We start from the raw sequence: 17,819 nt of genomic DNA, 5'->3' as shown, positions 1-17,819 counted from the left end.
CACAGAATTGAACATATATATATATATATATATATATATATATATATATATATATATATATATATATATATATATATAATATACATACTATACACATGCATATAATTATATGTATATATATATATACGTATATATATATTAATATACATATATATATATATATATATATATGTGTGTGTGTGTGTGTGTGTGTGTGTGTGTGTGTGTGTGTGTGTGTGTGTGTATCTTTATAGTTACCAGGTACCAACTTCGCCTTACCAGACAAAATCCCAAATGTAATCCCTGTCAGTGGACTTTCTTGATCTAAATTTTGGGCTAACTGCCTGATCCCGATAATGTCATGTATTCAGTAGTAATTAATTTGCTAGAAATATTCAAGTTTTACAATAATTTTCCTTTGTATCCACGGAAACCATGTTTTTGTTTTTGTTTGTATCAGGTGTTAATAGGCAATGTCAGGTTGGCAATAACACCTGTGCGTAATGTTGGCCTTGATATCGTCATGGGGATTGTGTCCTGCGTCATACGGATCTGATAATTGTACGAAAACATAACAAAGTTCTACTCGTATCCTATAATCTGTCTGTTGGTCCTTGTGGGTCTCTCTTTTTTCCCATTTTTTCTCTTGACATTGAACTTCCAACAGTGTCTGTGCTGCGGTGACTTGCGATCTATTTGAGCACCAGTTTAATGTCAAGTTTCTTTTAAACCACCCACATCCTTCGGAATTATTTCCACTGTTAGATCATTCATCAGTTAATATATACATACATACATACATACGTACATATATATATATATATATATATATATATATATATATATATATATATATATATATATATCAAATTCATAAACATTGTATCCGAGCACTAGAATATTATGTTGTAAGAAGCCACTAGAATATCAATTTTTCCAAATTTTAGTGGGCTTCCTACGACATATATGTATATAATAATATAATATATTATATATATATATAATATATCTATATATATTATATATATATATATACCTATAGATATTATAATATATATATATGCTTATGTCACTAAATAGCGCGTGACAATATATTTAGCCAAGGCCACAGGAAAAACAAATGAAGCAGTACCGAGTGCTTTCGTGTTATTCCAACACGAAAGCGCTCGTACTGCTTTTATTTTTTCCTCTGGCCTTGGCTTAATATATACATATATATAACCTCTGTATAACCTCTATGTATAGAATTCATTACAGTGTATTTTATGCAAAATAAAGCCTTTATTTCATTTTGCACACACACACACACACACACACACACACATATATATATATATATATATATATATATATATATATATATATATATATATAAATTGGTTATGAATAGTTTCGGTATTTAATGACTGGTATATATATATATATATATATATATATATATATATATATATATAATATATATATATTTTATATATTCACATCTGTTTCCGACAGGTGTATGTGCATTCCCCTTATGGTAGAGTAAAACTGTATGCAGCAGATGTGCTCGTACTTGCTTAACAAATCCGAGTAAATGGAAACAGCAGTGATTACGATTTCCAAGCTGCATGTTATTTTGACGTCGAAGGTATAAATGTTACGGCCAATTATCCAATCTGGTGGTCCGAGTTCGATTCTCGACTCTGCCAACGCGAAATCAGAGGAATTTATTTCTGGTGATAGAAATTCATTTCTCGATGTAATGTGGTTCAGATCCCACAATAAGCTGTAGGTCCCGTTGCTAGCAATTGGTTCCTATCCACGTAAAAATATCTAATCCGTCGGGCCAGCCCTAGGAGAGCTGTTAATCAGCTTAGTGGTCTGGTTAAACTAAGATATACTTAACGGCAAATTATACATTTCTCACTTCTCGAGACATTTTAATTTCCGCTTATTTCATCTTCATTAGGGCTTGGAATGGCATCTCCTCTGCCAGTTCTGCGCGTTAAGCGTTTTTATTATTACTACATGATTCATGGAGGCCACTGAACTACATTTCTAGACTCATAAGTCTCGCCCAGAAGATTTATTCCTGAACGAAAGGTGAAATCGGAACAGAATGGATATCAAGAGGTTAGACAGCTAAGTAAGAAGAGACCAGAGCGAACGAATGAAAACTAAAAGGCCTAAGAAGGGCCACTGTAAAGAAAGATCGATAACACCCACGGGTACTAAGCCTTAAAACCTTGAAACATTCCTTCATGATTTGTATAAGAATATTCCATTCATAAAACGGCCACTCCGGTTTCCAGACAACTCAAGAGTCTCATTTACATGTTAGACAGGTGTCTGTGACGCTGTATGTCAAGTACCTGTAAATTTTTCATATTCTGTTGTGTGTTGCTTAACTCAGCGTCCACAAATGTCCCAGCTAAACATATTTTAAGGCAGATATCACGTAAGCGTATGATGTTGGCATGACATTGCACGTCTTTGCCTTATGAAGTTTTCCACACAATCCTATTGCGAATGTTCGCTGTTATCTTTTACATTTAATAATGATTATATTTTGAGTGAGTCAAAAAACACAGGTAAAAGAACTGATTTGTCAAAATTTAAGATGGAGGACAATGTGATGGACGAAATGATTGGCTTAATTAATAAGTGAAGTGAGGAATATATTTGCTTGTTGCATAATAGATAGGAGTTCGTGAATGAGTTGAATAAAGGAAAGATCGAAAAAAATACAAGGGGAATAGACACAATTAGAATTCATTAAAAGAAATGGGAGCAAGGTATTTTATAAAATGTAAAAGGGTTCAAATCCTACTCCATAAAAACTTCTGACACGGAAGTCATGTTTTTGTCCGGTTTGATTGTATTTTTTTTTCTTTTTGTTGACAGAATTACGCAGGAAAAAGGTGTTGATTTTTATGACAGTTTTTACCGTAGGTGGCCTCGTAACTGGGAGGAACCGATTATAGGACGTACAGTGCTGTAACTTTTGGCTTTTCAGCAGGGCCTTGGCTCTAATTTTTTTAGATTTCTGAGAGGGAAACTGTATCTTTGACAGAATGCCTATTTGGAAAGGCTCTTCAAATAACAATTGTCAAAATTTTCAGAATTATTTTTTTTTATTCTCGCTGAATCATGGTCGAGATTACTTGCTTTGCTCGTGTGTCACCTGTTGCTGCCAGTCTGTTTTTTAGTCATGTGTGTAGGTAATCAAAGACTTTTAAAAGTAAGACTCTGTCATTGCTCTTCATGTAAGTAACATCCACTTAAATAATAATTTTGCTGGAAATATTAGCGATATTACACGTTCCAGATGAGCACTCTAACTTCCTTTTGGTCTTTCATACAGCAGTATTCATGTCATGAATTCATAATTACTCATTTTATCGGGTTGTCCCTGAGAGTAGTTGCATATGCCTTCGTTTGCATGATCAACCAGACAATGAAAAATGATATGTAAGTGAACAGTACCAGTGTGAGCGAATAATATGCGTTTATAACACAGTAATTACACATCAGAAAGTATGTCAAGGTCTGTGGCAACTTAAACCGGGACTGTAAATAAGCATGAAAGCATCCTGTAATTTCAAAACATTGTCTGAAGGCTGTGAATGGGTTCATCTTTATATGGCCAGAAAAGAGCCAGATGGATTAAGTGAACAGAATGCTGGAAGTATTTGGATTTTCTGAGTTATTTAAAAGTTTTGAGTAAAATAGCTCAAGTATCCGAGGCCATACGAACGACTCGTTTAACGTTTCTAATATTTTTTATTAGTTATTGGTTTGTTTCTCATTTTTGGTCACAGTATTCTGATTCACTAAGAGCGTTTGCAGATTATCAATTTTGCCATTTATTTTGCGCCTTTGTGTAAATTCAATCCGAGAATTTAGTTGTCTTTTTTACGTTGTTCTTAGTATCTGAAGTCAGCTACCTTAGCATTCACATTCCCTCCTCTTTAACTATAGTAGATTCACTTCAACCGTGCATTTGACGTCTAGGCCAGTTCCTTACGACGCTCCTGATTGGCTGTTAATAAGCCAATCACAGGGCTGGAAACTCTCAGTCTCTCGAGAGACCTCACATCGGCAGGATGTATGTTCCACCTCTTCTAAAAAAACGCATCCCTCAGGAAAAGTGGAACACACATTCTGCCTATGTGAACTCTTGAGAGAGACTGAGAGTTTCCAGCCCTGTAATTGGCTTATCAAGCCAATCAGGAGCGTCGTAAGGGACTGGCCTAGACGTCAAATGCACGGCTGATGTGAATCTACTATAGTATTCCCCGTTGGAGGGTCGTGCCGTCAGTGCACCTCACTCGGTGCAGTATGGGCACTACTTACGGTCCTTTGCAGTTCCCTTCCCTTCGGCCCCCAGCTTCAGCGCTTTCATTGTTTTTTATTGTACTTCCGTTCATATTCTCTTTCCTCCATTATACTTTCCACCCTCTCCTAACAATTTTTTCATAGTGCAAAGACGAGGTTTTCATCATGTTACACCTTTCAAAACCTTTTACCCTCAATTTCCTGTCCAACTTTGAATGGCCTCTTATGTCCCAGCGCTTGGCCTTTGACCCAAGTTCTCTGTTCCATTTCACTCCTCTTCGTTTATTATTAGTATTATTATTTTCCTTTTTTTGTATCACATTCATCATCTTTGACCGAGTGGTTTTTATATTTTGCTGTTCCGGGTTGCATCCTGCTTCCTAATTATTATTATTATTATTATTATTATTATTATTATTATTATTATTATTATTATTATTGAAAGATATTGCTGCATCAGCTGCTGCATTCAACTTGTAAATAGTCTTCTCTATTTTTCTAATAATTGCTTTCTCTCTGCTATTACAACTGGCGAGTACTCCGCCGATATTACTCATCAGGAGTCAATTTCAGGGATATGGCTTACAAATTTATTTGTCACAGTAAATAGATAAACAAATAGGTCAAAATATAAGACGAATTAGTGGCCAACATTTCTCTCGCTATCATCAGAGCATGATCACGGCAGTAGGTCGGAGCAGACTGTAGATGTGTAAGCGTCAGCGTAATGGGGGGATAGGGTAGGATAAGGGAGCCGATAGGTCCCTGGGAAGGAAGATAAGGTTTGGAAGGGGTAATGGTGGGGCTAAAGGAAGGTATTAGTAAGAGAGGTAAAGAATTGGACAGACCCATTTATCATTGTGTGAGAAGAATGTGTTATGTGTTTTTGTGCTGGTTTGATTCCTTAAAGTCGGTGGTGGTTTGGCTTGTGGGTTGAGGAAGGTTATCTATCCATCTGTGTGTCTATCTGTGTCCTCGCTTTCAATTGGATCGTCCTCCCCCTCTCCCTCCCAGTAGGGGGGGGGGCAAGGGGGGGAGGGACTTAGACCACGGTTCTTTGCAGAGTTTTTTTACAAGAGCTTGTGTTAGTATGTTAATTTTTTGGTAATCTTAATGTGTTAGTACTTAACAGAGAGTCTTTTTATTTTAATCTTAAGTTTTTTTTTTCCAAGTATGGTTCCCCATACGCTTGTCTTAATGTTTAAACTTAATTTTACTTTAGTTCTAATGTTAGTCTTGCTTTTAGTAATCTACTTGTTGTCGGGGGAGGGTTGAAGATACCAGGTATAATTACACTGGTATTTCCAGGTTGCCTCCTTTCCCTTTATATACATATATCGAGCTACAATGTCCTTTAATATCTAATTCGCTCTACCTCGGAATTAATATATTTTCATATATGCTTAACCGAAGGGGAATTTTTTCTCGATAATAGATTTGCCTGGACCAGGGCGCGAACCTATGGATCCTTTCAAACCCAGGAACGTCAGTGAAGCTTTTCCTACTACACCACCGCGGTGGTGTAGTAGGAAAAGCTTCACTGACGTTCCTGGGTTTGAAAGGATCCATAGGTTCGCGCCCTGGTCCAGGCAAATCTATTATCGAGAAAAAATTTCCCCTTCGGCGGTTAAGCATATATGAAAATATATTAATTCCGAGGTAGAGCGAATTAGATATTAAAGGACATTGTAGCTCGATATATATATATGATATATATATATATATATATATATATATATATATATATATATTATATATATATACATTTTTTGTGTGTGTTAGTACTACTGTGTTATGTTGCAGACTATAGCATAGGGTTTTCATTCACCCTCTCATTCATTCGTTTTTCATTCCATTTAGCCGCACTCATTCATTTAAAGATATGTTATTTACACATTCCTTAGCGGTGAGTTAACGGTTGTCGGTGGGGGAGAGATGCTACGATACGATAGAGGGGGGATAGAATAGAGTGAGGGTTCGGTTGCAACCGAATTAAACCCCAGAGGGGTCCCCCGGAAGGAAGTCTAGGTTTTTGAAGGGGGGATAGGGGAGCTAAAGGAAGCTATGAGGAGAAGGGATTGTTGTATCTTTGTACTGTGGTTCGACTACTGTAGCATCATTATTAATTTATTTGTATTTATATTGTTTTATTGTGAGATGCTGTCAGGATCTACTCAATATATAGTGGTAGGTCAGGAGGGGGTCAACAGCTAGCTGAATTTTCATTGGTAGGTGGCGCAATGCGTTCCTGCTATTGGTTGGAGGAAGTTTCCTTCAAGACACTTCTCGTCGTTGAAGGTCGCGCTGTTGCAGCCTAGCAGACCGAAGAGCCTGGGGCATGACTTCCCAGGGCGTTGTGTCATTGGCTGTTGGGCTGCTTGTCTCATCTGGTATTCTCTGATCGGGGGTGTCGCTCGGTCTGGTATTACCTGTACCAAGGTCCTTTAGAATGCAGCACCTCAACAACATTATCGACATGAGTAAAATGAAATAGAGGACTTGCAGTAGTACAGTAAGAAAAACCATGAAAACAACAACTTAAGTTTTTCCTCTCGGGGTCCAAACCTGGCTCGGTAAGAAACAAACTCATGTATATCTCAATTCCACCACCATTAAACCGTCATCTATGTTCTGTTCATTTGTTGGGATTAATATGAAAGTTCATGGTACCAAAACAACTTTCTCTATGTTAATCCTTAACTCGTTGTGTAGGATTTAGTACCAAGGACAACTTTCTCTACGTTAATCCATACCTTGAAAGGTACCTCTATACCCCTATGACTTTTTGTTTAGAAGCATCAAATTGTATGGTCTGCTATAAGGAAAATCTGTACTTTAAGTAAAACAAAATAAAAATATTTATACCTTAAGAGGTATTTTTTTTGGAAAGTTATCCTTGCATCGTGTTACTACATATACCTGTCAGAGTCAGTGTTGTCAGAGGAGACTGTTCGTAGCGTGACGTCATGCGCAGAGGAACGTATTTTCGCTCGCTGATGAGCCGGCCTATCCGAGTATATTTAAAGGACCTTGACCTGTACTATTATCCATACTCACAGGTCTTTGTAAGTTGGTGGGGAGGAAGAGCACTTCCTGCGTCGTATTTAATGAGGGCTTTTCTTGCTGTATGAGGAGTGCCTCGAGCAGTCGCAAACGTCGCTGGTCAGGAGCCTTCCCTATTATCTTAATATTCTTGATAATACCGTCGCGGGAAATAGCTTCCTGGTGTGCTGTCATGGTATGGTTTTTAATTGCTCCTTCTTGTACATGGCAAGAAATCCTCTTGGACAGTTTCATAGAAGTCATACCAACGTAAGAGCCGAGACATCCACGGACGGGTCATAAGAATTTGTAGACTACATTAGACTTTTTCAAGAGGTTTCTTACTGTGGGGGGCGGGGTTCGGGTTGTTCTTCATAATAATGTCCTGGGTACGTCGATTTTGGTAATAAATTACAAGTTCGAGTTCTTTGTCGGCTTCGGTAGGGGTCACATTCTCTATTATGATTTTTCTCAATGCATCTTCGTCCTCACGGTGACGTGCATGCATTTTAGCTTTGTAATACAGCTTGATCTTCTCATGGGGATGGGGCTGCGGTCTCTCACTCTCGCTGTACCACCGATCCAGCGCTATTCAGAATTCTTTATCAGTAAGTCGATTCGGATACCCGTTATAAACGAGCATCTGAGTGTCTCGGTCGAGTTTCTTCATCACACCTGTTTAAAATTTCTTTTTCCACAAACTCCATTAGATTATGTGACCACAAAGTTACAGGAAGAACATGATCAAGGTGACGCGACTTTCCCCATTCCCGCGGAGCAGTTTCTCTCCCTAATCAGATTATGTGTCTCGTCCACTGTATTTCAGTTCAATAATCAGGGACTTGCTCAAAAAGAAGGTGTAGCCATGGGTTCTCCTCTGTCCCCTGTCCTCGCTAACATTTGCATGGAGTTTGTGGAAAAAGAAATTTTAAACAGGTGTGATGAAGAAACGAAACCAGTTTTATGGGTGAGATATGTAGATGAGATTTTTATTATTTTTAAAGGTAGTACCGATGAAAAGCTGGAGAAACTAGTAGAAATTGCGAATAGCATTTTACCATCAATTAAGTTCACAACAGAAGTAGAAGTTAATTTTAAATTACCTTTTTTAGTAGTGTTCAGGGACTGTAATAGCCAGAGGTTCAAATTTTCAGTTTATCGGAAATCTACCAATTCCGAGAGCTATGTCCACTTTTATTCTTTTCACTCAAAAGAAATAAAAAGTAACGTTATTATGAATTTTGCTTTTCGCGCATTCAGAATTTGCGACCCCGAATATATAGACGGTGAACTTAAACACATCACGGCTACTTTTAGAAGTCTTACATATCCCCCTCACTTCATTGAGAAAGCAATTTCCCTTTAATCCAGAAGTGAAGAATAAAAGTGGGCATATAAACAAAAGTCAGAAGGAAACTAAAATTGTGTTCAAATATGAAAATACAATAAGACGCACCCTCGTAAGAAACGATAACAATGATAAAAATTCCATCGTCCCAGGCGTTTACGAACTACCGTGTATGGATTGTAATGTAATAGTAAATATTTTGGCGAGAATGGACGGGGACTAGATATACGTTTGGGCGAACATAAGCGAGCTTATGAACAACAATCACAAAACAGCGCAATAGTAGCACATGCATTCAGGAACGAGGCTAAAATTATCTTTAAAAAACAATTTATATTTCTTCATTTATCTCACGTTTTCCAAAAGATAATAAAGTTTTGGTCATACCAAAGGATTCGGTATTAATTGTACAACTAAATAATCTTTTCCTGAAACAATTAGATAAAACACAAAGGAATTACAACGAGTAAAAGTGAAGAGAAAAAGTTTCAATCTTTACACCTGTTTTTATTTATCATCGGATTTTTAATAAGTCATACGATCAAGATGAATTAAAACTTGTATTTTCATACAAGAAAATCACCCTGAATACGCTGGTGCTTTCAGATTTTGGATGCGTGTAATATGTGAAGAGAAAATGAAGAATATAAGAATATATCTTATTATGTTGCAGCTGTACTTGACTCAGCCTAATAGGAAGTCAATCTTTCTTAATTATTTGTTGTTTATTACTTCACTGAGATTATTATTTCATATCACTCAAATAAGTCTCTGGTGTCTCTTTCATTTGAAAATATATTCATAACATAAAATTAGAAACAATATCTTGAAACAACCTGATTAAAGTTTAGGCTGAGTTGAAGAGTGTGAAGTCGTCTTTCCACAGAGTTCAACTTTGCTGGATTGAATTCCCCGCGGCCCGCATGGGTCTGAGCTAACGATACCAGATGCAACCATCTGATTATTATTTTTTTTTTCCTTATCAGATATGCCCAGACATACTATATGATATTGGATTTAAAATGTTCGACAGTTATATTGGAAATTCTGTGTATTTATTTTCAGAAAATGTGATAATATAACATGGTAAATATTGTGGAAACTGCAACCTTTTATATCGCTAATTGGCAACTAAAATCTCTCGCTGAGGCGAAAACGCAACGACGACGCCTTGCCGATCTCATTCTCTCAGCAATACCGTCAAACTTGAATCATTTACTGATGCAACATAATAAGACATATTCTTCATTTTCTCCTCACATTTTACACGCATCCAAAATCTGAAAGCACCAGCGTATTCAGGGTGAATTTGTTGTATGAAAACACAATTTTTTTTTATCTTAATCGCGTTAATGATGCAAAATACGATAATAATTAAAAACAGGTATAAAGAATTGAATCCTTCTCTTTTCACTTTTACTCGTTGTAATTCCTTTGTGTTTCATCTTATTAATTTTATGAAAAGATAACTTGGTTGTACAATTAATACCGAATCCTATGGTATGACCAAAATTTTCCTATCTTGAGCAAAGCGTGAGTTGATTGAAGAAATATAAACATAATATTGCTAGTTTTCTAAGCCACAGTAGAAAATAATGAGTCTGAGCGAGCGGCCTACCTCCGGTACCAGCCAATCAGAGGCCGCCAAACAAACGACTCGTAGGCGCAAGAATCTACCTTAAATGAATCGACTATAGATATACGTTTGGGCGAACATAAGCGAGCTTATGAACTACAATCACAAAACAGCGCAATAGTAGCACATGCATTCAGGAATGATCTTAGACCCAACTGGAACGAGGCTAAAATTATCTTTAAAAGTAACAATATAAATGTCAGATGACTCGTCGAGGGAGCTGCTATAAGTTTAGGAGAATCATTCAAAGGAAACAAGTCTTTTGTCAACGAAGACCCATTTGTTAATTTTTATATTACTAGTATGTTTTTTAAGATTTTAAGTGTAGGACAGGCTCTGTTTTTCCCTCTCCTGATGCTGCTTCCGCCTTGTCTCTCCCTGTCCAGGTAACCGCTGTCCCAGGGGAGTCTGGTTACGGTGCCCGATCTACGCCCTCGGATGAAGGACTTCCTGCAACGTTGCGACAACCATTGCGGAGATCAAACAGAATTGCAGCCAGGTGGATTGATAGGGGAGAGGAAATCACCTAGTTGGAGTTAACTGCCTTCTTTCTTCATCACCTGGCCCATTAACGAGCAAACGACCGGTGTCAACGATCTTCAACGACTCTTGTTTTTAAATTTACCTCTGTACTGTCGGCCAAAAAACTATTGGCAGAGTTTCATAATTTTTCGTTCACCTGCCTGACACACGATTCATGCCTTATCTATTGATTTTTTTTCTAAGATGGAAGAAATCATATGTAATGACGTTAAAAACAGTCACTGATATCTTTAGAACATTATGTTATGTTATTGTGTAAAACTATTTTCTATATAGCAAAATTGACGTGAACGAAACGAAGTGATAAAAAACGTCATGTCACAACCATAGATGTACATTACCAAATAGATAGGAGACACCTATCACTGGTAGTATCGCATAAACATAGTCCTTAAATTATCCTTTCAATATTAAGTTGAAGGTAGTTGAACTATTCCATTTGTAAAATTTTACAGAAAACATTGGAATCTCACAAACTGCTATCAAATTTAAAAACAAAAAGAAAAAAAACGATATCCTAACAGTGTGAATCAGGCCACCTCACTCTATTGCGTCTGATGTTATGTGCACGGGAATCTAATGTCAATGTGTCATTTATCGGTCTAAGAAACATCCCTCGATGAGCGAGAAAATTATTGCACTGCATTCGGTGCAAGTTCCTGTTGGAGATATATCAGGACAGCTTAATAAACCGGAGAGAATCAAACATAGATGAATCAAATTGTTTAAAGAACGGCAAAATTTAGAACATGGGCCTAGAGGTGGAACACCTCAAAGTACCACAAGAGAGGAAGTCAATACAGTAGTGTAAACGTTGCTGAGCAACATTCATTTATGAATTTTGAATTCTAGTGCATCGTCACGACATTGCTGAACCAGGAATCATGACTAGCTCTACGCTTATGACTGGTGTCTGATGAATACTTTAGATGGAGAGGAAGAGATTTTTAAATCTACACTTGAATTCTTTGATAGGTGTCTAATGAATAAGTCTAATGAATAAGCAAACTTATCTTTGATGGATGAGAGATTCAGTTAGGCTTACTCTTGTTTTGTTTTTTATCGGTGGCCAATGGATACCACGGATAGGGAGGGAAACAGTTTCAGTGATGCATGCATTTTTTTTTCTTCAAAACCTAAAGAATACATTTTATTGGAGATACTTTATTAACATCGGCCTAATCCCTCCATCACTCCTATACGCCACCTCCGCTCTCTTCTACATCTCAGGCGACTCGAGCCGACTTCTCTCTATGAACTCCGTCGCGTGAAAGCATCAGTAATGATAACGGTTATTTTAAAATTCCCCGCACCGACAACGGACGCCTTAAAATACATGTTTATAAAAAATTTTCTGTTCAAAGAAACTTTATCTTTCATTCCCAAAATTATGTGCATACACTCGTGTTACACCCTGTAGCCGTCAAAGAGCAACCCTTGATTAAAGCAGTAGGTTTTTCTTAGAAAAATAAATAAATATAAAAATAAATAAAAACATATGAAATAGACTTAAACGAGAATGTCACCTTTCATATTTCTTATCCTCTCAGCTACTTATAATATGCTTATGGTAGAAGGTCTAGGTATACAAGTGAAACTAATTTGAATTAATTTCTATTTAGAAGAAATGAATAGCTACAGAAAGCTCAACCTTAGAAAGCTTTAATGAAAGTAAGCCTTTCTTAATGTATTCGTCAGTTTTGATTCCCACAGCTTTCCAACGCGTCCAAATGAAACAGGATGATATGCAAGGAATTCGATAAAAAATAAGACTGAATTATATTCGTGTGATTTTTTTTATGATTGCTTTTTGACTTTGAATAGCTAGGTCTGAGATAATTATGTTAAGCAATTATGAAAAGGATAAGAAGAAAGGCGAACATGGCTAATAAAACAAGAATAACGGGAATAATCAAATAAAGCAGATTAATATATATATATATATATATATATATATATATATATTATATATATATTATAATATATAATATATATATATATATATATATATATATATATTGTCGATTTAAATATTCATTTATATTACTTATCCGAGAGAGTATACTGCTGAAAATAGACCTAGGCTAATTATGTGTGAAAATCAGAAGTCCAATTTAGGCCCACTAAATGTGTCATGCAAATTATTTTATTGATCAAAGGACAAAATTAGTTTAATTAAACATCGTTTTCAAAGAATGTTAACGCCTTAATTGATGTATTGTGTATCGGCTGTAGGAGACGAAATGACAACACCTCAGTGCAGTACGATACGTTGAGTCAAGACTCGAGCGGCAGCAAAGCCAACTTCAAAATGCTTTGGTATGCTGTCACGAAGCTAGAGTTGAGAATAAAATTAGAAATCGTGGACCCATCGGTATATATTTTCCTTACTTTGCAAAATAATTATCTTTAAAACGTTGAATAAGTCTACTCTATTCTAATGAAATTTATTTCAAGTATAGCACCTCTGAAAGCAAATGTTTTTTATTGTTAAGTAAATAATCTGGCATCTGCATAAGGCAATATTTCCATAACGAACAATGAATTAAGAAACTACGCCAATTCTTCGTTGGCCGTCTGTACATGTAACTAATTGTTCATTTGGACTGAAGATGAACCCAGGGAGGGGTTCGAAAGCTTTTTGTAAAGTCTTTAAAAATTATACACGGACTCTTAATACTGTATTATTGTGGACCCTTTAAAACATTATTATTATTATTATTATTATTATTATTATTATTATTATTATTATTATTTTACTTTTACTTTTACATTATTCCGCTTTCTTGTTTGTCATTCCTTTGAGTTACACTGAAAAATAACACTGTGGTCTTGTTGAACCTCTCATTACTTTGACATCGAAATTCAAGTTTTTGCCTCATTAGGTCTAGGAAGTTTAATATAATTAATCCATTTCGATAGGTATTTTGCAAAGTAACAATATAAAATGAACTACTTAGTGATAAAGAATAGAGGAAGCTAAAGAAAAAATAGTAGATGACTTTCTGAAATGGTTTGAGTTCCGGTAAAAAGGTTCATTTTGTGTTTATGTACTGCATAGTTTGAATTCTTTCTGAATTTGTTGAAACTCAACAGTTTGTAATGAGCGTTTTCTTTCCCTCGAAAGAACCCGGTAATCATGTTACGGAATAATTTTATCTGTGAAAAAAAGGAAGAGAATAATGTCATTACTTTTTTCAACAATGCCAAGAGTAGATCGAAGGTTTGATTGATTCTGAGCTATGTACAAAATACTTATTAAATTGCCTCTTGTTGCCGGGGGCGGGTGTTAGGGGGAGGGGGCTAAGCGGGACTTTTTTAGATGTGATTTAAGCTGTAATCATTCTTGAATCGCCAAACAAATAAAGATTAAACATATTTGCTTTTCCACCCGGAATATTTGCGTGTTCTGCACATCTGTAGGATATATGCTTAAATGTCACTTACTAGCGTGAGATAATATTTTTAGGTAAAGCCACGGGAAAAATAAAAGAGTGAAGCACGAAGCGCTATCGTGTTATTTTTTTTTCAACGACAATTACCGAGGTAACTGAGAAATATATATATATACTATATATATATATATATATATATAATATATTATATATATTATATAATTATATATATAGTATATATATATATATCTTGTATAATTATTATTATATACATTATATATAACACACACACACATATATATATATATATATATATATATATATATTATATATATATATATATGTGTGTGTGTGTGTGTGTGTACCTCAAGTATAATAGGCCCATTAAAACTCTGGTTTAAAGCCAGGGTCTTTAGTTTTCAACCAAAGTGTTTTAATGGGTCTTTTATACTTGAGATGTATCCTATTTTAACAGAGGAATTTATATATATATATATATATATATATATATATAAATATATATATATATATATATATATTACGAAACAGATGTTAATTCTCGTCAAAAGAAATATGTCACAAACTATTGCCTCTGCCACGAGTATTAGTTTTGAAAACTATGACTTTCTGAGGTTCAGTTTAACTTTTTGCGAAATACTTTTGAAGACTTTGGAAAATCGAGAGACACCATAAGATCTTGTATTTGAATGTGAGGAATAAAGATTCTAACACTCACTTTTTCTCAGAGTGCGCGATGACTCTGAAGATGGATGATCTGTCATTTTGATAATCGCACACATCACGCAATTGTTGAAAGTTTCTTCTATGTTTATTATGAAAGGCATAAAGCCACCTACACGGAGACACTGAGAGTGTTTACTATTAACCCTTTTGTGAATCACACCATCTTCGCAGAAGCGAGACAAACGAAACTTTGGTAAATCAATGGCTGTGTTTACGAAGGAACAAATCACCTACACAAAGACCACTCACGTAATGGGTAAGTGCTGTCAGTGCATCTCAAGCAGTGCACTGTAGGCCTTACTTAAGGTTCTTTACAGCGTGCCTTGTTTTCCTTTTACTGTACCTCCTTTCATATCCCCTTTCTTCCACCTTCCTTTCCACTATCTCCTGACAATTGATTCGTTGTGTAACAGCAAGGTTTTCCTCCTGTTACACCTTTCAAAACTTTACGGTCAATTTCCGTTTTAGCGCTGAATGACATTGTTCTTATAGTAGATTCACATCAACCCTGCATTTGATGTCTAGGCCAGTCCCTTACAACGCTCCTGATTGGCTGTTGATAAGCCAATCACAGGGCTGGAAACTCTCAGTCTCTCTCGAGAGTTCACATAGGCAGGATGTATGTTCCACTCTTCTGAGGGATCCTTTTTTCAGGAGAGGTGGAACAACGATCCTACTCATGTGAACTCTCGAGAGAGACTGAGAGTTTCCAGCCCTGTGATTGGCTTATCAACAGCCAATCAGGAACGTCATAAGGCACTGGCCTAGACATCAAAAGCACGGTTGATGTGAATCTACTGAAGTAACTGGTCTTTGGCCTTAATTCTATACACAGTTCAATTCAGTACACAAAGACTACGAAACCGTAAGAATGATCTTACATTTTTTCTCTTCTTCGAATCCTCGGAGGCTGCGCCGATGACTGTTAAGATAACCAACACTGACACTGATGACGCAAAATTCACTTTGGAAGTTGATGCCATTGTGGCTAACTATAGAATGGGGATGATGCTCGTTTTGATCCAGAAGAGATACCTCGAGGAGCTGACAGGTGTTTTGCTTTGTAGTCTCGAGAGCGCGTACAGGTGTAAATGCTGCGGCAATTAACCGTTGATACGGCGGGGTTGTATGTCAGAGGTAACACGACAAGGAAACGTATGTATTCTGCAACTATTTATTAAAGAAATATAAAACAATATATGACAAACTTGGTGTATGATCAACATCGAACATCTTGTAATTAGCATTAATCATATTACTTAAGTCTTACAATAACTTTATACTTCACTGAAGTATAAGAAAGGATCAGGAATCTTAGTACAGCTAAAATCTCACCTATACATTAATTAGTATTTCACATCTGTCCGTCAGTGCAAAATATGCGCGTTTAAACCGTTCACTAATTTTTTCAGAAGTTGAAATCCACTTCGTTGTAATCCTTTCAGTCGTAAGTCATTCAGAGGACATGATGTCCATTTTGTTCAAAACCTAATAAATTATATACGTAGTTGTTACAATTATGTTCAGTAATTAACAGGACATGATTGGTCTGTTATTGTTCATCCTATTCCTCATTTTGCTGGATTGCTTCACATTTTATTGCATATCAGACCAGTGATATGAAATTAGCCTGTTTTGAAAATTCTATCATCTTTTAGTTTTCTGTGAAAGAAAACTATTGAGATGGTTTTGTCTGTCCAATCGCACTTTTTTCCGTCCGCCCTCAGATCTTAAAAACTACGAAGGGTAGATGACTGCAAATTGGTATGTTGATCATCCACCCTCCAATCATCAAACACACCAAATTGCAACCCTCCAGACTCAGTAGTTTTTATTTTATTTAAGGTTAAATTTATCTATAATCGTACTTCTGGCAACTATATAAAACAGGCCACCACCCGTTAAAGTTAATTTCATTGGCCGCGGCACATACTATTATACCGAGATCACCGAAAGGGAGATAGATCTATTTTCGGTGGTCTTAACTATACGGTGTACAGAAAACTCGATTGCGCTGCAGTTTCTTCGGCGCATTTGTTACTTGTTTGCTTTGTACCTTGTCAGAAAGTGGCTCCTTCCTTGTAAGTCCTCATTTTCACACACTTTGCAATAATTTTGCGGCATTCAAACGTTAAAAAATAGAATCGACTTTTTTTCGAGATAGAATGAAGCATAAATAGGGCGTACAAAAATGTAAAGAATTGTGATTTGATAAATTCACATACATACAAACACGTGAATACATAGGTACATGCATACATATATACATCTATCCATCAGTCTACATGTATACATTATATATATTTTTTTCCCCTACTTCAAAGTGTAATTACAAGATTCTCTTCCCGTTACACCTTTCAAACGTTTCCACTAAAAATTTCTTTATAAGCGCTGAATGACTCCGTAGGTCCCAGTGCTTGGCCTTTGGCCTAAATTCTATATAGCATTCCTATAAAATAGTAATAACAATAAAATTCGAGTGGATCTTTCTTGTTTGTCCGCCCCGGGTGGCAGCAGGGTAGGTAGGGGATCGGGAAAGAAGGGAGAAACGACACATCCACCCCCTCCTGCAGCAAACTTGTTTGTCCGGCCCGGGTGGGGCTGGGTAGGTAGGGGATCGGGGAGGGTGGGGGGAGACACGACGGACGGGCAGCGGCTGGTTCCAGTGCAGTGCAGGGCCTGCCATCAAACTCAAATAATATATATATATATATATATGATATATATATATATATATATATATATATAATATATATATATATATATATATATATTATATATATATATCCATATATATATATATATATATATATAT

At 36.1% G+C, this 17,819-nt stretch overlaps 1 protein-coding gene across 1 annotated transcript in view; it reads right to left on the bottom strand.

Annotated features, from left to right (window-relative positions):
- The window catches only part of LOC135197470 (uncharacterized), a 31,691-nt gene extending 15,639 nt beyond the window's left edge, over window positions 1-16,052 (bottom strand). Inside the window, exon 1 of the mRNA XM_064224536.1 lies at window positions 15,886-16,052. Coding sequence (XP_064080606.1) covers window positions 15,886-15,987 — 102 coding nt within the window. The 5' untranslated portion in view covers window positions 15,988-16,052. The remainder of the gene's footprint in view (window positions 1-15,885) is intronic.
- Between the last annotated feature and the right edge of the window lie 1,767 nt (window positions 16,053-17,819).

The sequence above is a fragment of the Macrobrachium nipponense genome, chromosome 21 (assembly GCF_015104395.2).
Source record: "Macrobrachium nipponense isolate FS-2020 chromosome 21, ASM1510439v2, whole genome shotgun sequence".
Classification (NCBI taxonomy): Eukaryota; Metazoa; Arthropoda; class Malacostraca; order Decapoda; family Palaemonidae; genus Macrobrachium; species Macrobrachium nipponense.
Note: the sequence above shows the minus strand (reverse complement) of the source record. Positions and strands in the feature narration are given on the sequence as shown.